The sequence below is a fragment of the Cornus florida genome, unplaced genomic scaffold (assembly GCF_030987335.1).
Source record: "Cornus florida cultivar Cherokee Brave unplaced genomic scaffold, ASM3098733v1 CherokeeBrave_3.0.0_Hap2_Chr08, whole genome shotgun sequence".
Classification (NCBI taxonomy): Eukaryota; Viridiplantae; Streptophyta; class Magnoliopsida; order Cornales; family Cornaceae; genus Cornus; species Cornus florida.
Window position 1 is genome coordinate 69,018,471 of NW_026775578.1, and position 13,407 is coordinate 69,031,877.

General features: G+C 32.7%; 1 protein-coding gene across 4 annotated transcripts in view; it reads right to left on the reverse strand.

Annotated features, from left to right (window-relative positions):
* Nucleotides 1-6,117: 6,117 nt before the first annotated feature.
* LOC132271957 (vacuolar sorting protein 18) overlaps nt 6,118-13,407 on the reverse strand; it is a 60,031-nt gene continuing 52,741 nt past the window's right edge. For 3 of the 4 annotated variants that reach the window (XM_059773470.1, XM_059773468.1, XM_059773471.1), the window contains 5 exons: nt 11,646-11,873; nt 9,784-9,939; nt 9,094-9,255; nt 7,108-7,227; nt 6,118-6,657 (listed from right to left, as the gene is read on the reverse strand). In XM_059773470.1, the coding sequence (XP_059629453.1) occupies nt 6,484-6,657; nt 7,108-7,227; nt 9,094-9,255; nt 9,784-9,939; nt 11,646-11,873 (840 nt within the window). In that variant the 3' untranslated portion in view covers nt 6,118-6,483. The remainder of the gene's footprint in view (nt 6,658-7,107; nt 7,228-9,093; nt 9,256-9,783; nt 9,940-11,645; nt 11,874-13,407) is intronic. The other variant, XM_059773469.1, reaches the window with a different exon arrangement.

Below are 13,407 nucleotides of genomic sequence, written 5' to 3' on the forward strand. Positions count from 1 at the left end.
TCCAAACCCAAACTCCAAATTTCATTTTAAAATTCCTTTCTTTTTTTTTAAATTTAAATTACAAAATCCATTACAGAGGCTTAAATATTCCCCAGTATGGGAATAAGCAAGAGGATAAAGAGGGAGCGATCTTTTTCGGAAAAGATTAGGAGAGAGAACGACGCCTAATCTTTTCCTAAAAAGTTAACGTCGTTAAAGTATGGTGAATTTTTTTTATTTCAAAACGGTGTCATTTTTAAACTTTGGTAAATTTTCCTTATTTCATAATGGTAAAGTTTTCAAATTTTCTTTAAATTAGTTAACGTGGTTTAACATAAGCAGTAGATAAATTTTAAATGTAGATAAATTTTAAATGTCACGTATCAATTTGTAGAGAATTCAACTTAGGATAACTTAGAAAACATTTAACTTAGAGGATTCAAGTTCCTTTTATATAATCATTCCTCACATAATATATAATTCTAATGATTTATTTTTTCGTTAATGCATTTATTTGATTCGATAAAAAGTTATTATCAAATTTTTTTTAAATTGTTATACATTATTTACACCATATTTACAACAGAGCTTGAATTCTCAATCTTTTTAATAAAAATGAGAGATCGATTGTGTACGTAAAATCTCTTTCAATATCACTGTTGATGATATTTTTAGTGAATCCTTTATATATGAAAATCTTTTTCAATATCACTATTGATGATATTTTTAGTGAATCCTTTATATATATGATTCTTCATCACATGATTTTTTAAGGGACTCTATAATATTATTTATCTTTCTTATTCATAATCATTAAGATAACTTAGGGAAGATCTAATTTAGAAGACCAAGTCCAAAAAAAAAGACCAACTGGGTAATAATACAGCTGGTATTAGTCCTCATTCCTAAAAGAGAGGTCGGATGTTCGAGTCTCTCTCTATGGAGGTATAGGTGTGTAACTTTTTACAAAAAAATTTAAAAAATAAATATAAATAAATAAATATTTGAAGGTATAGTAGGTGTGTTTGCTTAACCTTCATAAAAAATAAAAATAAAAAATAAAAAAAGGAATGCTTTCAATGGTGTTTAATCAAAAATAAGAAGGGAGAAGAAAATAAAAAGTAGATTTTACAATCTTTTCGAAATGGAAGGAAATGAATAGAAAATGATATATAAGAGGATTAAAGAATACTTATTTTGCCTCTATTTTTATGTGGTACCTAAGTGATTTTTGTTTTACTATTATCACTCAAAAATAGAATGATCTTTCTCTAAATCTCTTCACTATATATATATATATATACACACGATAAAAGGTTAGTACTATCATTTTCTTTTCAATTTTCTTTGTTATTCAAATTTGACAAAATATTAATATTGCCCTCTTAATTCCTTTTTTTTCTTTTATTGCAGATACAATCCTCCATTGTGCTTTTTCTTCCTAATCATCCAATCACAGCACAAGTGACGTGGAGCAGAAGGAGATCACTCTCACACGTGACACCCATGCCGGGTGTTTTGTTGTGTGTGTACTGTGTGCTCACTTCCCCCCTTGCATCATAAGACATTTAAGGCCATCCTCCATGGAAAGGGACCCACTTACATCAAAGTATAGGAAATGGAAATATTTAAATAAAAGAAAATTTGTAGTAGTTTAATTTTACTTTTGAAGTGAAATGTTAGTGACAGTTGTTAATAATGAAATGAAAATCAATAACAACAATCGTGATTAATTTTTAATTAATTATAACACGTGCTGTGATTATTTATTTATTTTTATATCACTGTTATTTTTAACTAAAGTCATTTTTTATTATAAAGATTTTGAAATAAATTTTTAACTTCATTAATAACCATTTTTTTAAAAAAAGTTTTGCACTTTCTCATCAAAATTCATTTAGTATGTTTTTTTTTATTAAAATAAAATTTTAAAATTTGACACTTTACTTTAAATTCTTGAAACTACTTTTTTTTAAAAAAAAAAAAAAAAAAAAAAAAAATTAGAGAATTTATAATAATTTAAATAATTCTTTGGCTGTCATGAATATATGCATAAAAAAATTGAAACTTTCAAACATTCCTTTGTACGTATAAACATCTGCATGATATTATAAGTTTTATTATAAATTTTTATGATGAATTGATACCAATTCTAAAATTAAAAATATACTCCGTAATTAATATTTTAATAAGAGAAAACTATTAAAGATAATTCAATAAGATTTGGGCAAAATTAAAAACTAAACTATTATTCGTGGAATTCTGACAAAAATATTTATACAAAATAAACTTTTCTTAAAACACGCACCCTCACTTAATTGTCGACCTGAGTTAACAAATATATTTTTATGTGAATGGAATATTGAGTCCCATCACACGGCATCGAATTCCATTTGAATAATAATTTGTGAGTTGATAATATATTGTATTTATGAAAATTGGGTGGTAAGTTCCACGAATTGATATCACTGTGACATCATGTAATAAAACTCACAAATCCTTGCTTAAAAGAAAATTTTCTATTCATTCCATTTATATAAGTAGGGTGGTGGCACTAACCCATTCGCGTAAATAAAACCTGATAATGACTTACATCACTTATTTACATAAATTAAATTTGATAATCTGAATTTGATAACTTAAATTTTATCCAAGTATTATCCGGTGCTCTAATTAATAAAACTTCGAGCTTCATGAGCCCTTGTTCGAATACCCTCCTAAATACCAAATTCAACCAACAAATTATGCATATATATATATAATACTCCTCTATTTTTTAAAAAATTTTGTTTTTCGAGAACCGTAACTCATGTCTCAAAAGACGATATCTTTTTTGAGAGAGTGAATAATAATTTAGACCCACTTATTGACGGCCTAAAGTGAGGGGCGTGAATGTCATTACACTTCATAAAAACAGGGGGCCATGAGGCTAACGTTTTTGTAATATAATATTAAGTGGGACCTACTCGCAAGCGATACATACTGTGTGTAATGTGTGTTATCATCAAGAATTGGCGAAAGTCCCATGGTGGTCTCACGTGTGTGGGCTCCCTTCTCCCTTTGCACTATAAGACATTTAAAGCCCATCTTCCTTGGAAAGGGACACACACCCGAGTAAAGGAAATGGACAAATATTTAAATAAAAGAAAATTTGTAGTAGTTTAATTTTTTTAAAAAAGTGAAATGTTAGTGACAGTCGATAATATTTCAATTACTCGTATAAGATTTCAATTACTCGTATAACACATGTTGTGATTATTTATTTATTTATTTATTTTTGATATCATGGTTATTTCTAACTAAAGACATATTTTATCATAAATATTTTGAAATAAATTCTTAACTTCATTAATAACCATTTTTTTTAAAAAAAGTTTAATAACCATTTTTAAAAAAAAAAAAAAAAAAAAAAAAACTAAGTTGAGAATTTATAATAATTTAAATAATTCTTTGACTTTCATGAATATATGCATTAAAAAATTGAAACTTTCGAACATTCCTTTGTACGTATAAACATCTGCATGATATTATAAATTTTATTATAAATAGTGAAATTTGAATAGTATATTAATTATATTAGAAATATGTTAAGTTTGATGGCATTTAAAACTATGTTTTATTTTTATGAAGAATTGACACCAATTATAAAATTTAAAATATACCCCGTGATTAATATTTTTAAAAGAGAAAACTATTAAAGACAATTCCATAAGATTTGGGCAAAATTAAAAACTAAACTATTATTCGTGCAATCTTGAACTCGATTGAAATATTTATACAAAATAAACTTTTCTTAAAACACGCAAGCTCACTTAATTGTCGACTTCAGTTAACGAATATATATTTATGTAAATAGGATAATGAGTCCCATCACATCGACATCGAATTCCATTGAATAATAATTTGTGAGTCGACAGTAAGTTGAATTATATGAAAATTGGGTGGTAAATTCTATTAAACGGTATTACTGTAACATCATGTAATAAAGCTCAAGGGTCCCGCTTAAATGAAAAATCACTACCCATTCCATTTATATGAGTGAGGTGGTGGCACTAACCCACTCACATTAATAAAATTTGATAACGGCTTACATCACTCATTTACATAAATTAAATTTGGTAATTTAAATTTAATCCAAATTTAATAACCTGAGTTTGTTCTAAGTTTTACCAAAGATCTAATTAGTAGAGTATCAAACTTCATAAGTGAGTGTATTTGTATTCGAGCTCGTCCCCTTAGACACCCTACAAATCATTATTTATAAATATATATATATATATATATATAGACCCACTTATTGGTGGCCTAAAGTGAGGGGCGTAAATGTCATTACACTTCATAACAACAACGTTTTTGTAATATAATATTAAGTGGGACCTACTCGCAAGCGATACGTGTAGCTTTCTGGCGGGCGCACTTTGTTCTTAGAATAAGCAATATTATACCAGTCTCTCTATATATATACACCCCCATCTTCCCCAATCTCCCACACACCACAAAAACACAAAGAAAACACTATTCTTTCTCTCTCTGTATATCGGACCGGAAACAGTATGAGTTATGTGAACCGGGTGTGGGTAGCGGCCGGAGTCGCCGTCGTAAATGGCGGCCACACCGACCAGGGGTATAAATGGAAGTCCTGCCTCAAATCTCTTCATCACGCCAACAAACGCTTCTTCTCTTCCTCCTCCGCCGCCGCCGTGCTCCGCTCCGATCTCGCCGGAGACGAGAGAAGAAAGCAGGCGGATGAGTCTCTCCGCCAAGTCATGTACTTGAATTGCTGGGGCCAGAGCTAAGGCTCCAGAGTTATTAGAATTGAGAAGGTTCGGTGGGCGGCCAAGAGTGGCCGCCCGGAATCGGAGGAGCGAGTTGACTCGGCACTGAGTCGGAGAAGCCGACTCTGTTGGCCTAAAATGAAAATGTTTAATTTTTCTACTCCTCCAATGTAAATTAATTTATTCATACAATAATGGAACTTAAAGAGTTTCTTTGGCAATAAAAAAAACATGGTTAATCTATAATTTCTTACTTAGACTATTGCTACTAATTCTACGTAGGATCAAAAAAAAAAAAAAAAAACAAAAAAATATCAAACCAACAAGGAAAAATAAAATGAAAAATGGAGAGGAACAATTATAGTTGCTCATTTTATTTATTTTTACTTTTATATTATTATTTTTTTGCTTGGCAAATTATTGAAAGGGGATTTAAATAATGTCCATTCATAATCAATCAATTATCTAGCGAATTTGAGTAATGTCCCATCATAGTTGCTCAATTATTGAGCCACTTTGTTGGAAAGAACTTTTTTTTTTTTTTTTTTTTTTTTTTTTAATATATATATATATTGTTTTTTTGGCTTAAGATGAAGAACAAATGAAGGAGAAAGAACATAGGAGAAAAACAAATAAGTGGGGAAACCATCATCGAGTAATGTCCCGTCATAGTTGCTCAGTGATTGAGCCATTTTGTTGGAAAGAACTTTTTTTTTTTTTTTTTAAATATATATATATATATATATATATATATATATTATTATTATTATTATTATTATTATTATTTTGCTTAAGATGAAGAACAAATCAAGGAGAAAGAACATAGGAGAAAAACAAATAAGTGGGGTAACCGAGTTATCTAGATCAAGACACAGAATTTCTTTTTTTAAATTTTGAATCATACTTTGAAGTAAAGAGTTATATCGTTTTTGTCATTGAAGTTGGGTTTCCAAATTTTTTTTTTAGATGCAATTAAGCTGGTGTGCTGGATTTTATTGTTATTATTTTTCCTATTTCATTGCCAATAATGGACGATTTGGTAAAATCAGTAGAATCATAAGGAAACAAAATTTCTCCATTTGAATAGTGGTTTAGAACCACTTTATTCCGTGTAGTTAATAATAAAATGCTTCGAAATTCTCTCCATTGAAATAATAGACCATGTCTCATACATACGGGCTTCATACATACAGCGTAATTCTACGAAACTCAAATCTCTGAACTCTGGAAAGTAAGGACTTGGTATCATTTATCTGTTTCATGAGCAACTTTCACCAAGAAAAGAATTGAAAAGAAAAGAAAAAAAAAATCAGCACAACAGATGAATGATCATACATATATATATATATATAAGAAAAATAAAAAAATAAAAATGACTGATCATATATACTGAAGAAAAAAATATAGATTATAATAACCTAGTAACTAGAAATGCTCAACCTTTACAAACTGACCTATCTTAGGAAAAAAAAAAAAAAAAAAATTCAGTAAGAAAATGAACCGTAAAGACTAAAATCACTAGTTACAAGCCAACTCTCTGGATTTCTTTCATTACACACACACAGCAACGTCCAACCTTCCAAGTGTACAACATTATGTAGGAGGAAGAGGGAATTATGGAAGACCAGTAATACTGAAAGAAAGGAAAGAAAAGAAAGTTAAAATAGCAACAAAACAGATCCTTTAGAACAAACATGCACAAGGGAGATGAGAAGCAGTTTACGTGCGATCATAGTGTTAAAGAAAGGGTCTTCTGGCTTCCAAGGTTTTGCGGCTTTATTTCCCATGAAGTAAACTGATGTGCTTCCTCTGGGAGGATAAAAGGCAAGGAGATCTCACGGATCATCAAGTCACCGCAAAAAGGGCATTCACTCGCTATGGCGTCATCTAACTGTGATCGGATCTGCCCATCATATCAACATCAGTTTATCAGTCTCATTTACCTCTGAGAAGTACAGTTAATGTATCAGTAAGAAGCATGCAATAGGATCTTGTGGAGAAAATTGACTTGGACCAAAAAAAAAAAAAAAAAGGAAGACGACGACGAAGAAGAAGAAAGACATCATCCCATTTTTCTTCCAAGGAATTTGAAGGCACAGATGCAACAGAAACATAACAAGTAACTGAAAACCCATTTCTGCCAATTTTCCAAGAATCATGTTCTGCCATGAAGAGACTCACCGCGAATGTTAAAAGGACAAAAAAATAAAAATAAAAAATGAGAAAGAAAATGGACTGGAATCAAATGGGTGTAGATCAGGGAAAGTTTTCAATCTTTGAATGTAATCACAGGCTATCTGAATCACCCATGCTTAGTTGCTTAAGTACAAAATGGAAAAAATAAAAAGCAGACCTTATCCACTGTGGTCAAGCTTGTTATTGCCTCCTCCTCAGTTAAACTACCATTGACTTCCTTCTTTGGTTCACCACCCAGTAAAGTAAGTTGCTTCTGCAGATCCAGTATATATTCCGCCTGCAGCAGTCATTTAAAAAAAAAAATTAAAAATAATATATATATATATATATATATATATCTAAGCCAAGGAACTTTGTTTCTGAATAACATTTCAAAGTCTAACCAAACACATCCATTCTTAAATAGATGACATAATATCAATCAAGGCACTTAATTTACTTCACTCTACATTGGTCCATAAAGAGACTTGCAAACTGAGGATATGGCTGCATTAGCATTAGGGGATGAATTCAAGACGGATATGAGAATTTAAGTACTGGAGCTAATGCCACATCGTTTGGTTTTTGGATGAATTTTTGGGTCTTATTCACGATGAAACCTTCATGATAAACTTTCTCATGGCAGTTGTAATTACATTTTCAGTACTCATAGCATAAATATAAACTGTCACGATGATGGAGTTTTATCAACATATGGGAGATACCTGACTTTTTAGAAATTAAAACCAAGATAAATCAACAACTTGGGATTGGGGTTGTCTGAAAGCAGCCACTTTGGCAAGGTAATGCTATTAGGTTACATCAAGTTATTGCTGTATTTTCCGTTTCACAGGAAGTTAACCGGTTTTAGGAATGGAATTTGGGGCTTAGTGGCTCTATGTGGTAGACTTCCGAGATGAATCTGTAGCAAGGTTTTATTGTCTATCTCTTCTTTTCTTTCTCTTAGTTTTTTTTTTTTTGGTTCTTTTCATAATACACTAACAAAAAAGAATCAAGATAGCTTATTTGAGAGTCAAATCACCAGTATTAATTAGATATTGTTGCTACCATGAGTTTTAGAAATGCAAGGATAAGAAATGTTCTCTCTAAGATTGATCAGGTATTTTAAGTTACCGGTCTTATTTTACCGTGAACATGCATTTCAAGGGCTAGTTTTCCCTTGTTAGGAATAGCAGAAATCAATAAAATTCAGTATAATGTAAAATGAATGCTTTACAATGTGTAGTCGATTCTTCTATCTCATAAAGTCAAATGTCTACATTTCTCACTCCTTTTTTGTTGCGAAGATGAAATGGAAAGGGATAAATTGTTCTGAATTATTAACAATCGTTCCTACCCAAACAGGCATAAGCTACTAAGCTTCCAATATGCATTGACTTTTCCCACCTCAGAGGAAGTTTTTCTGCAATATATCCATGTAGAAGTTGGCAAGGATCATATGAAGTCACCGTGAGTACGAAAATTACAAAACAGAACAAGTTTTATCTAATTCTTCCTGTTGCAGTTCATAGTCAAGCATGTTCATGTTTCTTTTTCAGTTTATACTCCTCAGTCTACGTCCAGTGCTAATGTTATGTATATTGTATGAGATGTTCTTCATGATTTCAGTTTGACTCTTCCAGACTTGCTAGCTGTGTTCGATGCTAATTAATAGTTTTGTTTTGCTGTTCTTTTGGATCTACTGGAAATGGGTTTTCTCCATTTCAGTTTTGTATTAAGGGGGTATGCCTCTTTTTGTCCCAATACTTAAATTCATATTTTATAAAATCAATCCCATTCAGGGAAGAAAAAAAAAAACTGATATATATTCCATATATATATATATATAGATATATTATGTATGTATGTATTCATTCGTCACAACAGGGAATAAAAAGCCCTAATTCTATCCCCTTCTATTTATACGTCATGTCAGCATTTTTACCACTTGGTTATGATGGCTTTTGCAAATAGCACGATTCTATGATGATAAAGAACTGTACTTTCTTATGTCAAATTGATTCAGGAGATTTTATAAAATCTCTTAAAGAGTAAATGAGAAGAGAAAAAAAGAAAAAAGATTTAGTTTGGTCAAAGCATTTTCCCTTGCCTAAAGAAAATATTAAAGAAGATGAATGATTATAAAAACTATCATACAACTTACTTGAGATTGGCTGGTACACCTAGTCACATGGGCAATGAGGCATGGTGCATGGAAGGCATGTTCACATGGAAAAACATAGAAAGGGGCCATTGATCCCATTGACGTATAACTCCTAGCCATCCGATATTCCCCTCCTGTCGTTAAGATTTTCCGCCGACAAACCTGAGTATTCACAGAGTGAGAGTAGGACTCCATGTACAAGGCAAAATGCTAACAAACCAAATTAAAATTAATTCAGGTGATAAATGATCTTTTAAAAATGAATATGTAAAAAGATAAAGAGCACAATGAGTGTTCTGTTTGCCGCTGATCAATGTCTAGTTTAAACAAATTCAAAGCAGAACCGAGCCAGCTAAAAGAGGCCACACAGTGGAACAATATACAAGAACAGAAACTCCCACAGCCTGAATTGGATGAACTCAAAAGAAAGAAAAGGGAAAAGGGAAAGAGGGAAAAACAAAAAAGTACTGTGGCAGAGAGGGCTCAAACCAAAAAAAGCAGAGTTCTAGAGGAACTAGATGGAGCATCTCAAAGGCAAGCTAAATCATGTGTGATAATCTGTTTCAACTTCAATCATGGACCAGATATAATAATAGTGCAAAAACACATGCATATGTAAATTTAAGCAGGAATTAAACGTGTTGATTGAATTTTGCTGTCCATGGAAATTAACACGAGGAAAATCAGTACCCCACAATCCTCGTCACGTTTAATGATAGCATATCTTTGAGCAAGTGCATTGATATCATTCCTAATGTTGTCTGCACCATGCGTTGCATCATTCATCTCCTGTTTCAGCTGTTCAATTTGCTTGTTGTAATCCTCTAACGATGAGCAAATTGCCTCCTACAATCATATGGAAGAAATTTAGGCTAATGGTAGCTGAAGTCAGTTATATTATAAGCAACGAGAAGCAAGCCTGTTGTGCAGTGCCAAAGGAATTGCTGGGAATATATAAAAGGAGAGAGAAATTATTCTTACAAAAAATTACATAATAAGCAAACAGGAGACTATAACATGGATTTGAGTGCAGGCAAACAAAAGAAAATAATAGAACTAAATCGACAAATTGATACATTTTTTATTTTATTTTATGTAAGAAAATTTTACAGACTGAAACGGAATGTAGAGAAGAAGGAAGACAGCACTTCAAGAAACAAAACAACAAAGCCTAAAGCTAAAGCTAAAAGCTAACCAAAGGATCGCTAAAAGCTATTGCACCAGACTCTTACTAGTACTAACCAAACAACACCAGTAGAAAACAGCCAGAAGAACATACACCAGCAAGTAAACACAAGATCAAAACCCCAAACTACTACTCAACAACACAACCCAAATAACAAGCAAGCAATCAGCACTATCCCAAGATTAGAAATGGAAACAGAGCAGTGTGACAACACTTTGAATCTGATAAACCAGAACTAAAACCCCAGTTGGCAGATCCCACTGCTTGAAAAACCAGAGATTTTGCCTTGTCACTTTCAAATGTTGAAGACCCAAAAGTCAGCATTTAATAGCATCAAGAATCTCCATTTTGACCTGAGACACAGGCTTAACAGATTTTTTAGTCAGTCTGGAGTTTCTCTCTCTCCAAACAAAGTAGACTGATGAAGCTAACATAAGATGCCCAGTAATAGCAATCTACTGGACCTTACTAAGGCAAATAGATACATCATTTCACTCCCACCATTACTTCAAAAATGACAACAATGAGAATTTCTAAGACACGATGCCACATAAGCGAAAGAAAGAGTATAAAAGTAGAAATTTAGACAAGTTTGAGAAGTTTGGTTTTCACTAATTTTTCCATAGAACTTCCCTGATTTATGTCTCTGATTTATGTCTTGCTGATGTCAGCATTTATAGGTCCAAAATTATACAGCTTGGATCACCTGACTTTTCTGGTATTTATGGTGGTATCTGTGATTTGGTTTGAGACTGTTTGAGTGGATTTTTCTTTTTTCTTTTTTTCTTTTTTCTTTATTTTTTATTTTTTATTTTTTATTTTTTGTGTTGCTGCCTAGTTCATTTTGATCTGAATTTTGGAGGCTTTTCAGCTGTTTTTGTTGGTTGAGATCCATCATATATGGTGCTGATGCCGATTTCAAGAATAGGTCGTTTATCCACATTGCATTCTCATATATTGTAATTATCCTTCAAGAATATAGCATGTCAACATTACAACCATAATGATACAGTATCCATCCTGTCAACAACCATCCCTCCAAAAGCTTAAGCTGTTAGAGAGTGTGTAACTTTCAATATAAATCCGTCAACATGCCCCTTCACGTGTGGCCTTCTTTTTGGTCCAACACATGCTTCAATTTTAATTATCAGGGTGACGGTGAGGTTTGAACATGAGACATTTGGCTCTGATACCATGTTAACAACCATCTAATCCAAAAGCTTAAGCTATTAGAGCGGGTGTAACTTTTAATATAAATCCTTCAACACATCCAAAAGCACTGTTAACTTGTATTCTCAATTTAATTTTCCAACAAAAAACTGTCACCAAATAAACTGTATTTAAAACTAAGATAATAAAATCTTACTTTGAAATCATCAATCAGGGCAAAGTCTGGGAAGAATGGTAAAATATCCTCAATCTTTAAGAGCCCATCAGTTTCCTTGAGAAATGCTATAGCCTTTCGGATGTTCTCCCGTTTGGTTCCCTTTTCCTGTTCAACAACATGCTTGGCAACCATTAACCAAAGCTTTTTTCTCAAGTCTTCATCATCTTCAACCTTGTCAGCTTCAGCCATAGCGAGCTCAGGGTCAACCTGGTGCACCAAAAAAGAGAAATTATACACCAAAGACGATGCTATAAAAAGTAAATATTTAAGCAAAATAATCACTTTAAAGTCAATTAAAAATATATATGTAATTGGATGCTTATATATATTCAAGAAGAACACAACTAATTAGTAGGGTTTTTATCTCTTATACTAGAAGGAAAAAGTTAATTAAAAAATTATGATACTTGAATTTGATTTCCACGCTCACAAACTACCTCTACCATTCTCCAAATCCATTGAAAAAAAAAAAAAAAAATCTCCAAATCCCATATGCATGTTGTCAACAATCATGTGCACGACTTTGGCGTTCCACAGGTAACAGCATACAGGATCTAAGAGTGTATCACTCGTGGCAGTTAATGAATATAGCAAACTAGCAACAAACAATCTAAAATCAGAAAATAATCTTAACTGGCAGAACTAGATATGAACTTAAACCCTGTAGAGGCAACCACAGATAACAACTATGGCAATGGTTGCATCATTAAACATTTTGTGAAATTTCAAGTTTGTAACATGAAAATTAATAAAACAAAATCTAATTCTTAAGTGTTTCGTGCAAGACAAACAAAGAGGTTGCATCCTAATCGCGAAGGAGGAGCAAAAGAGAGAAGCTTCCTTAGGTGAACTCCAATCCACTGATTTAATGGTATTCACTTGGCGCTGATGGCTCGATCAGAAGAGAACAATGATGCCGAAGAAGATGGAGACAATGGTAGGACTGATTACGATGGTGGATGGCGTTGAGTCTTGGTCATCATTTGGGCGGTGGAGGCTGTCGACGGTGCTAAAGAAGACGATTGGGTCTATGAATAGCAAAGAACACAGCTGGGTTTCCAAGTGGTATGAGGGTCGGTATTGCAATAGAGGCTGCTGATTGTTATCTGAGTTGATGATGACGACGATGGTTATGGGATTTGGAGCAATTGTATACAGCGATTGGGCAAGGTGTCTAGGGTTTATTCGGTACTGGTTCGTTAAGTGGGGGATCAGAACAGTGTGATGGCCTTGATTTAAATTTTCAGCGGGGCTGTGGGATTTGAGACGGTGCATTGGTTGGAGTTTTGGTCACATTGGACTGAAAGGGTTTCGTAATGGGGCTTGCGAGTTGTTAAGGTTTGGGTGCATCGACAATAATGAAGACTGGGGTTTGATTGCTTGGGTAGTGGGTTTGCCGGTGGTGATTTTGTGTTTTGCTTTGTTGCAGACAGTGATCTGCAGAGGTGGGGGTTGCTGGTTGTGGTTTTTGAACAGTGAGGATTGTGCCAGTGAGGCTTTTTGCTATGGTTCTTTTGCTCTGAACTTAGCTCTTTTGCTCTGATACCAAATTGATGCAGGACGAATGGGGCTATTCTGATACCAATTTGATGCAGGATAGAAGAAATAGAGGGGAAGAAATCTCTGAATATTCATCAATCAATAATCATCAAAAGCTGTTCAAGCCAATGTACCAAGTCCTATATATAGGCACTAAAATAAAAACCTAATCAATTATTACTACCTAATAAACCATAAAATA